This window comes from Globicephala melas, chromosome 20, assembly GCF_963455315.2.
Source record: "Globicephala melas chromosome 20, mGloMel1.2, whole genome shotgun sequence".
Taxonomy (NCBI): Eukaryota; Metazoa; Chordata; class Mammalia; order Artiodactyla; family Delphinidae; genus Globicephala; species Globicephala melas.
In genome coordinates this window covers 45984315-46004294 of record NC_083333.1, presented here as the reverse complement: position 1 = coordinate 46004294, position 19980 = coordinate 45984315, and the positions used below count along the sequence as shown (strand labels likewise).

Sequence of the window (19980 nt, the reverse complement as noted above, 5' to 3'; positions counted from 1 at the left end):
GCGCCACTAGGGAAGTCCATCTCCTTTGAGAACTCTTATTGACATTTATTATTAGATCTTTACATTCAGTGCTCTTTTAACCTCTTAGTTTCTATGTTTCTGTTCTTTGCTGTTTTGGGTTCTTTCTTAATGTTTATCTTCCATTTCCCCAATTATTTTTTAGGCATGTCTAATCCATTTAGGGTTTTTTGTGTTTTTTTTTTAAATTACAGCAATTGTATTTTTCATTTACAGAAATAACATTTGGTTCTTTCTGATTGTATTCTCTGTTCATTTTTCAATAACATTTTTTATTTCTTCTTAGTTCTTGTATGGTTATTTTATATTCTGTCTCTGGCAATTCCAGTGCCTAACTATTTGGGATATCTAATCTATTTCTGCTGACGCTTGCGGTGGACCGCTTATTGTGTGTTTGATATTTGATTGTGTACTGATATTTGATAAAAATCTGTGGAAATGCTGAAAGGCCGGAATTGTAGGTGATTATTTCTGAAATGATTTAGGATTGCTTTTTCTGGGTGTCAAGGGGCACTGGTATCCTAGAACCACTTTAATTTCTTGACATGGGAATTTTCTGACCATCTAGGGTAGGATAAGTTATAACCTCAGGTCTTTGGTTGCAAAATCCCAGAGAAGCCTCTCCACCCAGAGCACGGACAAAAAGGCTCCTTTGTAGGTCCCCGAGCTGTGCAGCTTGTGGGATCTCAATTGCCTGACCAGGAATTGAACCCGGGCCACCGCAGTGAAAGCCTGGAATCCTAACACTTAGGCCACCAGGGAACTCCCTACATGTAGTCAGTTTTTTTCCCACCCATTTTACAACTTATATTGAAGTTGCAGCCCCCTCAGTGGCTTTGGTCTGATATAGAGAACATTTCTCTAGAACATTAGTCCTTAAAGATGCTTTGGGGGCTTCCCTGGTGGCGCAGTGGTTGAGAGTCCACCTGCCGATGCAGGGGACATGGGTTCGTGCCCCAGTCTGGGAAGATCCCACATGCCGCAGAGCGGCTGGGCCCATGAGCCATGGCCGCTGAGCCTGCGCCTCCGGAGCCTGTGCTCCACACGGGAGAGGCCACAGCAGTGAGAGGCCCGCGTACCAAAAGAAAAAAAAAAAAAAGATGCTTTGGAAAACACTGCATACTATGTATACCTCTTAAATTATTGTAATGTTCACAAGCATCTTAAGGGTTCGAAGAGGGCTTTGAAGTAAGGAAAATTTCCCAAATGTATTTGACCATAATACGTTTTTTTAAATGTTAACAGCCTATACTTATTGAAACCAAAATGTTTGTAATCATTGGGTCCCTGAAATTTTAAGTTTATATTCTCTAACAAGTTGAGTCAGAATAAGATATTCTGTGTTGACATTTCAGGATCAGTAAATAGCTGCTAACCAAGCTGACTATAAAGTGGACGACAAACTTATATGAAAACTCTGGATGTAAAAGATCATCTCTGTATGGAGTTAGGGTGTATGAATTTATTAGGATTTAGAATTCCAGCCAGTGTTTACTAAATGTATATTCCAGGCATTGTGATAAATATTTCATAGTGTCTTTATGTTGCCCTCAGGAAGAAAATATATCAAACTTTAACCTAGCCTTCAAGGGCCCTGGTGATCTGGCCACTGCATCCTCCTCAAACATTTAGCTTTTCATTATAAAATAAAATTATCAATTCTCAGGGCTAGATTTTCATTTTTCAAATCTCATTTATCACAATTTGAACTAAGGTCTTTTAGGTAGTGTACATGAGTGCTGTGTCATGTGTTACTGATTTCTTCTACTTTTAAGACTGAACATTCTTCACGATCCGAAAGGAAAAGAAGAGACTCTTTCGGGATGTTTGACGGTTATGATAGCTGCAGTGAGGACACGAGTAGCAGCTCCAGCTCTGAGGAGAGTGAAGAGGAAGTTGCTCCTTTACCTTCTAATCTGCCAATTATCAAAAACAATGGCCAAGTGTACACATACCCAGATGGTAAATCTGGCATGGGTGAGTATAGAGATATATACTTCAGCTCAGGTGAACAGCCTTTACCTGTTACACACTTTATACTTGAGGGTATGTTTTGATTCCATTTCTCCTGTCATTTCCCTTAGAATTTTTAAAGAACAGTTTGAAGAAACACAGTCTGAAACTTACAGTTCTAGATAAGATCACTGGGTTTGTGTTAGATCTCTTTATTTTGCATACCTACCACCTGCTGGTAGAAAACAAGTAGAAAAAAATGAAAACAAAAGCAGCTGAGAAACTTAATGGGACTTAAGTTCCATAATTAAATAATAAATCCCTATGTAATTGGAAGTGTGTAAGATAATAGACTTACAGAGTTGAAAGAGACTTTCAAGGTTAAGTCTCCCTTCTCTTTAACGATTCCTTATAAGTTTTCTGTTTTAACACTTTGGCTATAGGGTATCTCTAATTACCAGAATATCCTTTATATTGAACCAAAATTATCCTTGCTCTAACTTTGTCTTTTGGTCTTAATTTTGATTTTTAAAGGTACACAGAATGATTCTAATCCCTGTAACAAAGACATCTCTTCCCATCACATTACAACACTTATTTCTAGGGTGTCTCTAGGACACACTAAGTAAACCTAATTGCTTCAGTCATTTCTCAGCATCAATGATTTAATTCATCAGTATCCTGCTCACTTTCTTCTGGGAATACTTCAGATTATGTGGTAGTAGGGTGACAACTTGTCTTGCCTGAGACTGTCCTGGTTTTAGGATTAAATGTCCCACATCCTGGAAAAGGACCTCAGGCAAATAGTTGGTCACCCTGTGTGATTAGGACAGAAGGTAGTTCAGCTTTTATCTCCTTTTTTTATGACACTGTGTTTCCATTCAGGCCACCAAAATTGCTTTAACTTTTTTAAAACTAATACTGAATTTGCAAATAACTGAAACCACATGAACTAGGCCAATTTAAATCAGTCTTGCGCTTTTGCAGTTGATTTTTTAAACCCAAGGTGTTAAGACTTTAAAACTCTGCATGTAACCTTTTTCTTACTAAATTTTGGTCTTAGAAATATTTTATTCCTAATTCTTTCATCTAATGTTGAATGCAGTGTCATCTGATCGTCATTTGCAGATTTGATAATAATGCCCTGTAAGTCATATTCTAGTCTTTTTTTTTTTTTTTAATTAGTTTCCTTTGGCCTTTAATGACATTGGTACTTTTTTTTTTGGCTGTGTTGGGTCTTTGCTGCTGCGCGTGGGCTTTTCTCTAGTTGCGGCGAGCGGGGGCTCCTCTTCGTTGTGGTGCGCGGGCTTCTCATTGGGTGGCTTCTCTTGTTGTGGAGCACGGGCTCTAGGCGCGGGGGCTTCAGTAGTTGTGGCACTCGGGCTCAGTAGTTGTGGTTCACGGGCTCTAGAGCACAGGCTCAGTAGTTGTGGCACACGGGCTTAGTTGCTCTGCGGCAAGTGGGATCTTCCCGGACCAGGGCTCGAACCCGTGTCCCCTGCATTGGCAGGTGGACTCTTAACCTCTGCACCACCAGGGAAGCCCTATATTCTAGTCTTTTGATTAAAACGTTGAGCATCGAAGGCCCTGGTACAGAGTCCTGCAGATCATATCAAAGAACTTAACTTCACTTATCAGGACTCACTAGGTGTAGTCATCCAACCAGTTAAAACCTACCTAGGTGTTTTCTACTTCAGCTTGAATTTCTCAATCCTTACTGACAAAGCTACATGAGAGATTTTATCAAATGTGTTAACTCCTGTTAATATACATCTTGTCGTGGTTTAGTTATGATATACCAGTCTGGTAATCTTATAACAAAAGGGAGCTTTATATGTGCCAGACTCTGTTTTACAGATACAAATAGAAACAATATAGAATAAACTCCCTGGTGGGGCTTACATCCTGGTCATGAGAATTCTAGTTTGACATGTTTAGTTCTTGGAAAAGATATACTGTCCCCTTGGGATCGCTTTTTTTTTTTACGTAGATGATCCACAAACCTTTTAAATAATCTGTTCTAGAATTTTTACAACAGAAAATCATTCAGGCTTTTTTTCCCTTAGACACCCTTTGTTTATCTCTTATCCTTGGCTTCTTACATTTTTTCCATGATTTCTCATAATTTGTTATGAGAACTTACTGGTTAAACTGTAAGTTCCTCCAGTAATAACTGTTTAGATGGAGATTTGAACCCACTCAACCCACTCAACAACATAGTTGTTTGCTCTGTTATCTTTTTTCCCCCCAGCTTTACTGAGGAATAATTGACAAATATAATTGTATATGTTTAAATGTATAAATGTCTATAAATGTGGTGATTTGATATACACGGATACGGTGGAATGATTACCAAGATCAAGATAATTAACACATCTGTCACCTCACAAAGTTAACTGAGTGTGTGTGTGTGCGTGCATGCGTGCGTGCGTGCGTGCGGTGTGAGCACAAGATCCACTCTCAGCAACTTCCAAGTATACGATACAGTAGTGTTATTAACTATAGTCACCATGCTGCACATTAGATCCTCACAACTTATTCTTTTTATAACTGAAAATTTGTACCCCTGGCAACCACCATTCTATGAAATGGGCTTTCTTTTTTTAAGTTTCCACATATAAGTGATACCATACACTATTTGTCTTTCTCTTTCTGGCTTATTTCACTTAACATAATCCCCTCCAGTTTTGTCCATGTTGTCAGAAATGACAATATTTCCTTCTTTTTATGGCTGAATAATACTCAATTTTAATGAATAATATTCCATATATATGGATACCATATCTATCTGTCTATATAGATATATACCACATTTTTTTTTATCCACTCATCCATCAAAAGACGTTTAGTGTGTTTCCATAACTTGGCTATTGTGAATAATGCTACAGTGAACATGGGAGGGCAGCTATCTCTTTGAGATACTGAGTTGCCGTCAACTAATTTTTGATAAGGGCAACAAGAACACACAATGGGGAAAGGATAGTCTTTTCAGTAAATGGTGTTGGGAAATTTGATATCCACATGCAAAAGAAAAACTGGACCCCTATCTTATACCACTCACAAAAATTAACTTGAAAATGGATTAAAGACTTAAATGTAAGACCTGAAACTATAAAACTCCTGGAAGAAAACATAAGAAAGAAGCTCCTTGACGTTGGTCTTAGCAGTGATTTCTTGGATAAGACACCAAAAGCTCAAGGCAACAAAAGCTAAAATAAGCAGTGAGGTTACATTAAACTAAAGAGGTTCTGCTCAGCAAAGGAAACAGTAAATTGAAAAGGCAACCTACAGAGTGGGAGAAAATATTTGTAAACCATATATTTGATAAGGGGTTAATATCCAAAATATATAAAGGACTTATACAACTCAATGGCCAAAAAAGCAAATAATCCAATTTAAAAATGGACAAAGGACCTGAATAGACATTTTTCCAAAAAAGACATGCAAATGACCAATAGTACAGGAAAATGTGCTCAACATCACTAATCATCAGGGAAATGAAGATCAAAACCACAATGAGATATCACCTCATACCTGTTAGGATGGCTAGTATCAAAAAGACAAGAGATAACAAATGTTGAGGAGGATGTGGAAAAAGGGAAGTCTTATAAACTCTTGGTGGTAATGTAAATTGGTATAGCCATATTGAAAACAGTATGGTGATTCCTCAACAATTTAAAAATAGAACTGTTATGTAATTCAGCAATCCCACAACCTATGTATCTTTTTTGAGCTTCACTTCTTACTACCCTGTTCTTCTAATTCTGCCTTTCAAATTATTGTCCATTATGCTAGTTTACAAAAGAGACCCACTAGTGGTTAGAGTTTTGTTGCCCTCTATTATCAGTTAATAATAGGGCACGTTGTTTCTCTCGTCTCCTGAATATAACTTGAGAGAATCCTCATATTGCCGTTAGCATTTTTCTGAGTTGGCCATTTTTATGTTTCAGTCTTTACAGTATTTTAAAGACCTGTGCTGCACTTTGTATTAATCTTCAGTTGTGTTGCACTTTTTTTAATCTTTTGTTTATAATCCTTTCAAACATCAGAGCTTATAATGTCTGGCACAAGGTGAGCACTAAGGAAATGTTAGTTGAATCTAACTTACATTTGTTTGTGAGTCTTTTGACCCTTTTTAAAGCCCTTTCAGACCTTAAGCTATTGTCAGACCTTCTGGAGCCTGTAGCTGTGGTATCATTCCAGTCTTTCCCCTACCTTTTATTAGGTTTTTATATCATTTATGTATCAGATAGAAGAAATTTTCTATCTGCTTTAAAGAAATTTTTTAAATTAAAACCTTTAGATAATTGGAGAAATTATTAAACTGTTAGATGAAAATTGGTTTTATTATATGATCATAACACCAGTGTTTTTGTTAATTAGCTACCTGCGAAATGTGTGGGATGGTTGGTGTGCGAGATGCTTTTTACTCTAAAACAAAGCGTTTCTGCAGTGTTTCATGTTCAAGAAGTTACTCGTCAAACTCCAAGAAGGCAAGCATTTTGGCCAGACTTCAGGTAACGGTACAGAAACCTTATTCTTTATATCTGTTATTTCTATGGCTTTCACTGTTTATCTGTCATTTGATTGTGAGTCGTTGCACTTCACCTTTGCCCAATTGGCCAGTTATCATTTTATACCCCACATTTTAAAGAAATATGTTCATTCTATAAAATTGAGTAGCTGTTATAGATAGAGAAGGTATACTATCCAAAATAAACTATGACTTGTTTGTGTCTTTTTTCTAAATAAGTATAGATGTAATAAACATCTTTAGATATATATGAATTGAAGCCATTTTTCCCCCGATTTTCTTTGGAGTTAACATCAAAGTAGAAACTTTCAGTGTTGGGAGGGGGAATGATTTACCCTTTGGTTTTATTTTTCTATCATCTTTGGTTTGTATTTTTGATTGTAACCCATTTGATACCTTGACCAAGTGTATTTGGTTAATCCAACTAACTTTTTGGAAAAATTCATAATACAAAAGGCAAATCATCTTTCTGTAAATGCACGTCAGTGCCTACAAAATGACTGGAGATTTGACCATTTGACTAAGTTATTACTATTGTAGCATATAAACTACTTTTTAAAGGCATCACGTAACTGATATTTGTAATATATTTTATTTGAATGATCACATTTTTCATATTCTTCTTTACCTTATTGTGATCATTACATAGCACTGAGAGGATTATTTAAATTCCCCAGATCAAGGAAATACATCACTTAGATGTATTTCTATATTTCAGATAGACAGTACCTAAAGATCCTGAGCAATGGTCTGTACCCAAATGGATGGCAGTTTGTCACACTGAATTTGGCCCATGATCATTTTGTCATTGATCTTTTGCGTTAGCGCTAAAGGTATAAACCTCAGTCACTTGCTCTTTAAACATTAAGTTATCTTTTCTTATATGAATAGCAATGCTTGGCAACCTGCATGAGTGAATAACCACTGGTTTTATCTAGTACAAGAAGGAATGAATTATCCACCACAGCCTATATTTTAACATCTTATGGGATATAATTTTTTATTAACATATTAATTTGCATATTGCTATTTTAGTCTGTGCCAGCTCTGCTACCCATATTACGTATCTACATTGTAGCAGAACTCCAGAAAACATTTCTCATGTTAAAATTCCTTGTATGTTTCCTCTGCTTTAATAATTTTCTAAACCCTCGATGTTTACTTAAGCAGAATGAGTAGTATGCAATCGAGTTAGTTTTCAGATTTGGGGGTGGGAGGATGAGAAAGAATCCTATTTACTTAACTCTTCTTGTTTTAGGGTAAGCCTCCAACAAAGAAAGCAAAAGTTCTTCAGAAACAACCTTTAGTTGCTAAACTAGCTGCATATGCTCAGTATCAAGCTACCTTGCAAAATCAAGCAAAGACTAAATCAGGTAATATGGGTGAATGTAGTGGAGGTGAAATATTTGGTACTGATTCATCTAGTTTTAATTAATAACATTTTAATTTTGGATTCTGTTAACTAAGCTATTTGTGTATGTATTTGCACATTATGACACTGGGCTTCCTGGTAGTGGTTTTGGTTTCAGTAAATTATTCTAGAATAGACTAGTGTTCACAAGTTATGGTGCTATTAGGTGGTGGATACTGGATAGAAATTTCATTGAAGTGCACGGTAACAGCTGCGTGGGAATAAAACACAAGAGCAGCCAGAACGGCATTTGTAAGCCTGAAGGTATCTGCTCTCCGCTGTTCTTTGTTTCTTATAACTGGAGAGCTCTTGCCTCACTTCCCAAGGAGCATATGTTGTATATAGAAGAGTTAAACTGCTATTTGTTTGCAAATATGATATATGCTAAAGTTCATGTTTATTTAGAGAAGTTCTGTCTTTATAGAAGAAACTTTCTTCAGAGGTGATAAATTTATGTCATTTCACATTTTAAAATAATAGCCTTCTTACAAATTTGAGAACTGTAATATATCTAAATTTATTTTATTTCAGTAGCAGTCTCCATGGAAGGTTTCAGCTGGGGTAACTACATCAGTAGCAATAGCTTTATAGCAGCTCCAGTTACCTGCTTTAAACATGTGAGTATGGAATTTCTCAGCTTATGTTGAAATGCTTAGTCATTGTTTAAATCTGAAGGCACAATGGCATTTAATCATCTTATCCTTAGAAGGTCTTTATTTTATACGTTGTAATGGAAATGTTTCTTTTTTTTATTAATTATTGTACTATGAATAGTTACATAACTTCTCTAAGTTTTATAAGTAAAAGTTTCCTATAAAGACATTGCAAGTTGAAATTGTTTCAAACGGGGAAAGCCACTAGTCTCATCCAATTTTCGTATTAAGTTGAACCATATAAAATTGCTGGTTTTGTGTATCAGAAATAGTTGTATATTGGCAAAGTCATATGGTTCAACCTCATAGAAACCATGCATTGTATATGTTACCTAAATTTTTGTGATTTGACCTAATAATTCAGAAAAGGAAAGATCTTCCAGTTTTGTTTTGTCTCAAATGTAAAATCACAAGAACAAAGAAGGAACTATTAGTAATACAGTATCGTGGGCTGAAATGATCTGTTGGGAGATGTTCTTTTTAACAAGTAGTGTCACAGAACATCTGGAGTAATTGAGAGTTATGTTTAAAATGTATCTAATGATAAATTCTTTCCTTTTGATTTCATTCCTTTTGATTCAGTTATCTGATTCTCTTCAATACTTTTTTTAACCTTACTGTAAGCTTAATTTATATTTAAAGGTTCTATCTGCTACTGACCATGTATAAGAAGGAAAGAGAATTTAGAAAGTTAATGAATGAAATTTTGTGTACACTTAACATATTGTTAACTTAGGGGTTTACTGTTAAATAATAGCATGTGAACAAAACTGAGCTTGAGTTCTTGCTGTGGAAATCCAATGAATTTTAATTCATTCGTGTCCAATAAAGGATGTTGATCAAGGCCAAACATATTAATTCAGTGGTAGAAATATGAATTAAAGCCAAATTCATTCATTTGCTAAGTTTTCTTTCTTAAAAGTCCAGGTGTTAAGCCCTTGGTCGGTGGCATGCTGACCATCTGAATCAGCCTAAGTGGAATCTTAGATACTTTACCTTAGTATCCAGTAGCTGATATATTTTACTGTAGTGTTGATAGTAGTGTCACGTTTATGAGATACGTTAAATACATGGCAACAGCAGCTTTCATGAGAATTACAAAGCAAGTCTTTAACTCTCCTGTCTTGAGATAGTTCTTTTTGGCACTAAGAAGATAAGAATTAGATTAAGTTCTCAGTTATAATAACTCTTTCATCCCAGATTCCTGGGACATTTGTCTGTTGTCTCCTTCTGAGTATCCTTTATCTCTTTCCCTATCTTTATTTTAATATTTTGTTTTTTTAGGTTTTAATATCATAAGCCATGTTCAGCTATTTTATATAAGTAGTCAGGATATTTTTTAAAATAGCATTTCAAAGTCCCAAACGTATAATATTTTATTTCATGTCCGTATCTTTGAATAGTAATACTATGTTAAAGTTCTTTGCAAGAAAATCTCTATTATAATGAAACAGATTTTTTTTGACTTTGCTTTTTTAAGATTAAAGTATTCTATCATATAGAATAGAGCAGGTAGCCTTAGCTGTATGATTAATAATGATACTGTGGGACCTCCTGTTTCTCGTTCAGAAGCAAGGTATCTGTCACCCAGTGCCTTCCTGCTCCACTCATCTTCCTTTACTGCCTTCTCCTTACCAAATAGGAAACATTTTATACTGCTAATGTCTTAATATATTTTAGTACAAAATGAGTTTGCTTTGTTGCCTTAACGAGCATTTTTATTTGAAGTCATTTGGTTTAGGAGGTCAGACTTTGTGCTGTACTTGATTTTTGTCCTTTAGAGTTGACTCTTCATGGTTCTCCCCCTTAGATAGTTTTTGGGGTCTCCAAGGAGAATTACTGGCTTTAGCTTTAGAAAACCTATTGCCAGGAGCAGCTGCAAGCACAAGGTCCTGCCTTGAATCATCAGTCTTCTAATCTTCTAACACTTGATGCCTGCTCTAACACTGGTTCATCTGTGGGGCCTCTTCCTCCACACTCTACACCTGCGTTGTCTCCAACTTGAGCGCAGGTTGGGAGCCTTTCCCTGCTCCTAGGGGATTCTTTTTTTTTTTTTTTTTTTTTTTTCGGTACGCGGGCCTCTCACTGTTGTGGCCTCTCCCGTTGCGGAGCACAGGCTCCGGACGCGCAGGCTCAGCGGCCATGGCTCACGGGCCCAGCCGCTCCGCGGCATGTGCGATCTTCCCGGACCGGGGCGCGAACCCCTGTCCCCTGCATCGGCAGGCGGACCCTCAACCACTGCACCACCAGGGAAGCCTAGGGGATTCATTTTTCAAGCATAAGTTTTTAACACATTCAATCTGGGAATTCCCTAGCAGTCCGGTGCTTTCGGTTCCATCCCTGGTTGGGGGAACTTAGATCACGCGGCTTGCAAGGCAGTGGCACCGCCAAAAACAAACAAAAATTCAGTGTGTACATGGAAACAGAGCTGTTCTGGTTGAACCAGGATTTGGGGGTGGGGGTGGTGTCACAGCTTTGACTGCCTTGCTTCTTTAAGGTAACTCAACCTCTTGCAGTAGGGACCCCAGGTAAATATATTTTCCAGCACTTAAAAATGATAGTGATTAGTTCTTAAACCATAGAATTTCAGTAGAATTCCTCTTTTCCATGGTCTGTCTTTAAATTTCTGGGAAGTTTCTGCAAAGTATATCATAGGACAATATTCTCTTTGAATATTGCTGTAATTGTGCATAATGGTTTATACTTAATCACTCAATTACAACAGTGTTTGACATTTTTTATAATTATCAGTGTAAATGGAGCCCAGTTGTCATTAAATATATCTACTTAGAAACCTGTATATTATGATTGCTGTATATCTGATGCAACTTTCATTTCATCTAGGTGGTAGTTTTCAGACTTTTTTTTTTAAAGCATTACGATTCCCGCTTTCCCTAATAAACATAGCTAGCATAAGGGGAAGTTATACTGATTGGTCTGGCAAGAGTAGGGTGGTATGGCTGGAGCCTTGGCCCCTGACCCTTGGCTTTCCCTTCTTTGGCAGTCTCTGAGGTTGGAAACCACTGAATTAGGTTAATACCATTTTTAAAAAAATTTTTATTGGAGTATAGTTTATTTACAATTTTGTGTTGGTTTCAGGTGTTAAGTAATATCATTTTTAATTAATCCTAAATCATATGGTCACAAAGCTGTAAGTTATCTTAAAAATCATCTAGCTCATCTACTCCATCTCTTATTATAAATGAAGAAACTCTTGCTACGTTTTTCAGTAGCTGGATTGAAATTTTCAACTTTGGGCTTTAACCTGCTTTTTCTCACGCAGTTTTTCTTATTTGTTCGGGTTTTAACATAGTTTTGAATTAAGCCCCTATAGGAAAACCCTCCTGTGCTCCCCCTTTACTTACACAACTCGACCACACAGTGCTGCTGATACCAGCTGTGTGGGTTTCCTCATATCAAGCATTTCTCTGACACCAGCTTGGGTGTCCTACAGTTTAGTTCAATTCTGACACTGTCTGTCGGGAGTTAGCATCAGATCCCACACCTACGGCCTCAGTCCCACAAGACTGCCCCTACTTCAGACACCAGTTGCAAATCCCACATTGTCACCTCTACTTCTGACAGATAGCTGTAAATCAGAGTTCCCATGCTCCTTCCTTGGGTTTGATAATTTGCTAGAATGGCTCACAGAATTCAGGGAAACACTTAGGTTTACTGTTTCATTATTAAGGATATAATAAAAGAGATGAACAGTCAGATGAAGAGATGTGTAGGGCAAGGTATATGAGAAGGGGCATAATTTCCATACCCTCTGAGGTGCACCACTCTCCTGGCACCTTTACTTATCCACCAACCCAGAAGCTCTCCAAATCCTGTGTATTGGGATTTTTATGGAGGCTTCATCACATAGGCATAATAGGTCATTAACTCAGTCTCTAACCCCTCTCCCTTTCCTGGAGGATGGGTGATGGGGCTGAAAGTTCCAAGCTTCTAATCATAGTTTGATCTATGTGGTGACCAGCTCCCATCCTGAAGCTATCTAGGGGCCCACAAAGAGTTGCCTCATTAGAACAAAAGACACTCTTATCACCCAAGAAATTCCAAAGGATTTAGGAGGTCTATGTCTTGGAATTAGGGTCAAAGATCAAATATTAAAAGAAAAGATACCTCTAGTACTCTTATCACTTAGATAATTACGAAGGCTGTTAAGACCTCTGTGCCAGGAGCAGGGCCAGAGACTAATACATATATTTTTTTATTTCACAGCTTCTAAAAGCACCTTTTAGCCTTATCTTTACTAACTGTGGAACAATCTCCAAAATACTACTGCAGTATCACATGCCAGTTAGGTACTCCACGTTAATGAAATTCACAGACTATTTTCTCCTATTGACAATTTATGTTTGAACCCAAGAGAGTTGTTCTGTGTATGCAGAACATTTAGCTTTAAAGCATTCTTAATTTTTTTAATATTATAGTCTTTTAAATAGAAGCACTCCTGTTCCCCATTATTTGCCTTATAAAATCAAGTACAGAGAGTTCCATGGTGGCCTAGTGATTAGAATTCCGGGCTTTCACTGCCTTGGCCCGGGTTCAATCCCTGGTCAGAGAGCTGAGATCCCACAAGCCACATGGCGTGGCCAAAAAAAAAAATCAAGTAGAATATGTCTTTTCTAAGCATTACAGCACAGGCCAAAATGTGCTAATATCAAATGTATGTGAATCATAAAAAGCTAAAATCATATTCCTTTAGTTATGTATTTACAGACTTCAGATTTCTTTTGTTTGGTACCTGGACTATATACTCTGGTGTCTTGTTGATACTGTCATTGCCAAACCAGAAATGTAATCATCCTACTTTCTTCTCCCTTGAAAATAGTTGTAGTTAGGTATTTTTTAAAAAGGTCCTTTGCACACGTGCGTGCCATAACTTTAAAGCTGCGTTTACTATACTATTTCATCCTTTCTCCACAGATATCACCTTGTATTGCTTACATGATGTTTTCTGTTTTTTGTGGGGTTTTTTGCGGTACGCGGGCCTCTCACTGTTGTGGCCTCTCCCGTTGCGGAGCACAGGCTCCAGACGCGCAGGCTCAGCAGCCACGGCTCACGGGCCCAGCCGCTCCGCGGCATGTGGGATCCTCCTGGACCAGGGCACAAACCTGTGTCCCCTGTATCAGCAGGTGGACTCTCAACCACTGCGCCACCAGGGAAGCCCTACATGATGTTTTCTAATCCTCTCTTTGGTACCAGACCTGTATGCCAGCTATTTTGAAGGGGATAAGGTTATCCATATTTCTTTGCAACACATATTACAAGTATATTTTTGGATTTTAAGGACAAAAACAGAAACCTTTTTGTTTGTGTATGTGCGGTAACAGTAGCTTATAGTAAAACTCATGATTTATTTCTTAGGTCTGTATTACTAAAATAATCTCTTTCAAATAAAATTATTCTTTGTTTTTTTCCCTAGCCTTAACCATGCATACGTAACTCCATTGAAAATGGAAAATAAATGTCATTTCACATCCATTTTAACTAAAGTTAGAATCTTCAGTATGTCATCCTAGATTGCAAAACTTCTTTCTAATGGAAATAAGACTTAAATTAGTTTCTGGTACTTGTTAGTACTCCATCCAGTTTAGCTATTATGAGTGTTGCCACAAAACAGATTCTCTGCAGGAAAGCAGTGGACTCTGATATAATAAAAATCACCTGTTTTAAGGAAGGCCTAAATAATCTAGATTATTTTCATTTGATATGTTTTTTTTAAATTATGGGCTGTTTATGCCTTTCAAATTAGTAACCACTGCTTCCTGTCTCTTTTTACATACACTAGTATTCCCTCATTCTTAATCTTACTTTCACCCCAAACATCCCATTTTACTTTTGAACTTTCCTTGTACTCCCTATCCCCCTGCTACCACCACCCCCAAACGTATTGGGATGGCCAAAAAGTTCCTTCAGTTTTTAAGTAAAAATAAGAATACACATTTTTCATTTTCACCAAAAACGTTATTGAACAACATATTCACTCTTTTGTTCCACTACCTTCTGCCATTTTTTCAGGCAGCTTCATAATTCCATCTTCCCAGAGCTTTATCTTTTTGAGCAAAGAACTGTTCCAGGTACCTTTTAGTCTTCCAGGGAATTGAAATTATTTCCATTAAGAGAATTTTGTAAAGACCGAAGTAAGTAGAAATCCAAAGGTGCAGTGTCTGGTGAATACGGCGGATGAATCAGAACGTCCCAGCCAAGCTGGAACAGTTTCTGCCTGGTCATCAAAGAAACACGTGGTCTTGTATTATCCTGATGGAAGATTATGCATTTTCTGTTGACTAATTCCGGATGCTTTGCCGATGCAAAGTGCTACTTCCAGTTGGTCTAATTGGGAGCAGTCCTTGTTGGAATTAATCTTTTGGCTTTCCGGAAGGAGCTCATAATAGAGGACTCCCTTCCGTTCCCACCATGTACACAGCATCACCTTCTTTGGTTGAAGACTGGCCTTTGGTGTGGTTGGTGGTGGTTCATTTCGCTTGTCCCGTGATCTCTTCCATTCCACATTATTGTACAGTATCCACTTTTCATCACCCGTCACAATTTGTTTTAAAAATGGAACGTTTTCATTACATTTCAGTAGAGAATCCCATGCAGGAATACGGTTAAGAAGGTTTTTTTCACTTAACTTACGTGGAACCCAAACACCAAAGCGATTAACATAACCAAGCTGGTGCAAATGATTTTCAGTGCTTGATTTGGATATTTTGAGTATGTCGGCTATCTCCCGTGCGGTATAGTGTTAATTGTTCTCAATTAATGTCTCAGTTTGATCGCTGTCAACTTCAACTGGTCTACCTGACCGTGGAGCATCATCCAGCAAGAAGTCTCCAGCACAAAACTTCACAAACCACTGACACGTTCCATCAGTCACAGCACCTTCTCCATACACTGCACAAATCTTTTTTTGCGTTTTAGTTGCGTTTTTACCTTTCTTGAAATAATAAAGCATGATAACGCTGAAAATTTTGCTTTTTTCTTCCATCTTCAATATTAAAATGGCTACACAAAAATTCACCAGTTTTGATAAGTTTTTTTTTTTTAAGTGCACACTGATACGACAGCTGTCACAATACAGTCTAACAAAATTGTTTCAAATGAAGTTAAAGACAACTAAGGGCTACTAGAGCCAGCTTATGGAAAAACTGAACGAACTTTTTGGCCAACCCAATAGATTGTGTTATCAAATCAAAAGGTGAGTGGACTTTCTGGGGAAAGAGGGATCAATTATTTTTTCTGTTTCTACTTCCTATCAGTTCTAGCAAATAATACTTAGGAGTTCTAATTTCTTTCTAGTTAATTTCCTATAATGTTTTCTCCCCTTTTTGGCCAAATAATAGTCTATCTTTCTCTACTAGGTTCATTTTAGTCATCATAATGCCTATTAGTCAAAGTATTTTAATGGTGGCTTTTTGTATATTTGCCATATCATTATTAGGATCAATAATAGTTACCTATGTGCAACTTGAAGGCTAACTTCTGCCCACTTAAATTCTTTGTCACTGCTGAAGATTGTGATTATCAAAAGTTGTAGGTTGTCAGCTCTGTGGAGGGAAATCTGTATTTCTCCCATAAAGCATCACACGTACAGTGTGTCAGCCCTCCGAGAGTCGAAATACTGGCCATCTGAGCTGTTGGACTATCTGGGAATATTCTTAAGCACAGAAAAGTAAGAATCCCACCCAATTAGTTTCTTACAGATAGACAGTCAGGTGGAGGTTATCATATATTTGTGTTGGGGAGCCCTCAACATTTGGATTTGGCCATGTCCTGCAGGACCTGATGACAGCGTACCTTGCAGGGAAGGAGAGTCGCTCCCAGATAGCCCTCACGAGTGGCCCTGGAGCAGGAAGTGGTGCAGCAGATCTTCTTGGTTTGGGAGGAACCTGAGGTGGACCTCTCGTCCTGAGTCTGGAAGGTAAATTTGTTGTTACCTGTAAATTATGGTTCTGCTAGTTCATGCTATGCCAATCCAGACTTTCAGAGGTATCCCTCCTGCCAGCAAGAGAAGACAGATGACTTGGATGAAGATGGCTCTCAAGCCCTGGGTCATTTAGTCTTCCACACTTAAGAGTATTCATTTTAAACAAAAGGGCAGATATATCTATGAAATGACTTTATTATTTCAACACATTGAGCACATACTATGCAATGACTATGGTGCTCGTTTTTGTTTCTTCATTTTTTTTCTTAGAGTGAACCATATGGATTGGTTTAAGAGGGCCTAGCAGAACCACAACCTTACAGGCAAGAACAAATGTCACTTTCTGCTACTTTCTCCTATACCAATCCAGACTGTAGGGAGCAAAACATAACATACCCCACTAAAGTGAGCATTAACTTTATTTTCTAAGTGAGCATATTGACACATTCTCTTTAGTAAAATGTGACCAGAAGTTATTTTCTCCAAACAATTGTTAAGACTTAAAAAAAAAGTCAGTATGACATTGTCACATCTAGCTCAAAAGGGAGTCAGTCCTGTATGCCAAATTCATTTAACAGTGTGCCCACCTAACACACAACTTGTCAGCATACCCATGCTTCTTCCTTCTCAGTGAAAAATAAAGCCCATTCCACAAGATTTGGCAGCCAAACAAAGAGGAATGGATATCCTACCTTAATTTAATGCATACATTTCACTGCATCTGTCTGCTCTAATTGGTTCATCCTCACAGAAATTAACACATGGTCTTTGTGTTAATATATGGTAGCTTAATCTGTTACCTATCTTCTTTCCAGCCTCTCCTTTTCTAATCATATCTGCTGGCAATAGGGATGGCCCTACAGTCTAGAATGATATAGGGGGAGATAGCAGAACCTGAAGAGTCCATTCTTTCAATTTAAAAAAAGCAGAAAGAGGTAGTCATAATAGATGTATTATTTTTTTGCACAGCTTGGGAAGATAGTTATGTGTATCCTTCCAGAATTACAAATAGTTGAGATAGGCCACTGTCTCCAAGTGATTGAAGTATATTCATTGCTTGCTACTTTAAAGAATAGCCGTAAGTTGATTCTGTGTTTGGTTTCTAGACTTATCCTAGTTCAGTGTTGTTTGACATTTTCTTCCTCTCCTTCAGAAGTTCCTTAAACTATTGAGAGCATAAGGGTTGAGTGCTGTTTTAAGCTAATCCTGTTGGGTTAGCATCCACCCAAGTATGAGCAGCCTTGCATGGAAGACATTTGCCCAGTGTTCAGATGGACTAGTTTGTGTGACTCTTGGATATCTTTGTTTAGTCATCTTTTAGCTTTGAAGCTATTTTGTCTTTTCCTGATTTGTTCATATTATCAGGTCTTTTATAACCTTACCTAATCCTTTTTTCTGTGATCAAGGTTCTAAATTGTATTTAACGAGGAGCTGATTATCAAGGACCGCAGAAACTGTTTGGTAGTATCAGTATTTAAATTCCTATATTCATTTATTTGGTTTAGTTAACCATTGCTAAATTCCAAATAGTTGTAAACTGCCTCAAATTTAAGGATTAAAATATAATGGAAATTGTAATTTGGAAACATATTAAGTTTTGGAAAATCCCTTCATGGTATTCATTTAATAGGTTTTCTGAGTCCCCATCTTAACCATTTGCGTGGAGGCTATTGATTACCAGATCTAACACTGAAAGTTTTCTCTTTGTTTATGTTAATTCCTGCATGAGAAATTTTGAAATAATAAATTATTTAACAATTTACCATGGTACGATTCTCCAAAAACTCTTCCACTCCACCTTTTTAATAACTTTATCTGGTGCTTTTGCCACAGGTCAGTTGTAACAGACTATATTTCTATTCTATGAATTTAACTGAAGTTGAAAATATAGATAACTAAGTTTTGTTTCTCTACGTTTCTGAAACCACATTGCTGATTGGAATTATCTTTCTTTCTGCTCTTTGACCAGATCTTTTAAAATTAGAGGTTAAGGTAAAGTACATTCATTCAGTTCATATTAAAAATAATGAATTTCTTAAATCAGCTTTTTCCTTTGAAACCTACTATCAAGTTTGTAATTTGGATTTTACAAAAATTGCTGCTCAAATCTTGTTTTAGGGCAGTTTTGAATTTTGAACTCGACATGGATCTATTCTAATATATGTGAATTCTCTTCATCTTGAGCTTGTCCCTGACGTCGGCTTTTTCCAAATAGAATTCTGTGACACAGGGAATAACAATTATATTTTTAGAGAAAAATGAATGAATTAAATGGTATTTTTAGTTTAATGTTTCCATGATTGATAGTAGTGCTTAATTTTGAATGATGTGTTTTAGGCTTTATTTAATAAGATGATAATTTAATAATTTTTATATGACAGGCACCTATGGGGACCTGCTGGGGTGATATCTCAGAAAATGTGAGAGTAGAAGTTCCCAATACAGACTGCAGCCTACCTACCAAAGTCTTCTGGATTGCTGGGATTGTAAAATTAGCAGGTGAAAAGCATGTGTAATAATTTACTTTAAAAATGTCAATTATATTTGTAACTTATGAGAAAGCATATTTGTAAATTTTCAAGTATTGCCAGATAAGTACGATGTAGGGCAGAGGTTAGCAAATTTTTTTCTGTAAAAGACCAGACAGTAAATATTTTCAGCTTTGTGAGCAATGCAGTCTCTGTCATAACCATTTAACTCTACCATCATAGCATAGAGGCAGCCGAAGCAGTACGTAAATGAATAGGCATGACTGTGTTCCAGTAAAACTTTATTTATTGTTATGTGTCATAAAATATTATTTTACCTCTGATTTTTTTTTCAGCTATTTAAAAATGTAAAAACCATTCTTAGATGGCAAACTAAGAAACATCAGGCAGTAGGCCAGATCTGTGGGCCATATATAGTTTACCAGCCCCTGGTAGAGGGAGATGCTTTGCAAAGTAACAAAAAAGTCGAAGTACTAAAAAAAAGTGATATGGTCCATAATATGAGAAGTAAACTAGTGATGAAAATTTCATCTATTTTGGGTACTACCTTTTTCTTCATTCCCACCTCTTCCAAGTACCCCAGCCCTTATTACATTGTTGCTCATGAAGTAAATGCATTAGGTGTCTGCTGTGTTAGACACCATGGGCAGGTGACATGCAGACGTATAAGATTTGTTTTTTTCAGCGAGCTCACATCTGCTAAATATTGAATACATTTTAACACAAGGTGCTTAGTGAGTGGTGCAGTAGGACACTAGTGCTTCAGAGGGGGAGCAGCCGCTCAGATGATAAAAGTTGTCCTGAGATTACTGGAAGAGGTGTCTTACTCCTCCTACTCTTTCTAGGCTTATCTCCAGCCATTCTCCCCCATACACCCTGCGTATTGCTCCCTATGTACTGCTGATAGACTTAATTTACCTAAAAATGATCTCAATTCCGTCTTTCTGTCTTTAATGGCTTCTTCGTCCTTAAAGGATCAG

The 19980-nt window shown here is 37.1% G+C and overlaps 1 protein-coding gene across 8 annotated transcripts in view; it reads left to right on the top strand.

Moving 5' to 3' along the window:
* MBTD1 (mbt domain containing 1) overlaps positions 1 to 19980 on the top strand; it is a 67673-nt gene that overhangs the window by 24766 nt on the left and 22927 nt on the right. For 5 of the 8 annotated variants that reach the window (XM_060290621.2, XM_030840045.2, XM_060290620.1 and 2 more), the window contains 5 exons: positions 1794 to 1995; positions 6355 to 6494; positions 7764 to 7878; positions 8448 to 8533; positions 18893 to 19010. In XM_060290621.2, the coding sequence (XP_060146604.1) occupies positions 1842 to 1995; positions 6355 to 6494; positions 7764 to 7878; positions 8448 to 8533; positions 18893 to 19010 (613 nt within the window). In that variant the 5' untranslated portion in view covers positions 1794 to 1841. The remainder of the gene's footprint in view (positions 1 to 1793; positions 1996 to 6354; positions 6495 to 7763; positions 7879 to 8447; positions 8534 to 18892; positions 19011 to 19980) is intronic. The other 3 variants (XM_030840046.2, XM_060290617.1, XM_060290616.1) reach the window with 3 other exon arrangements.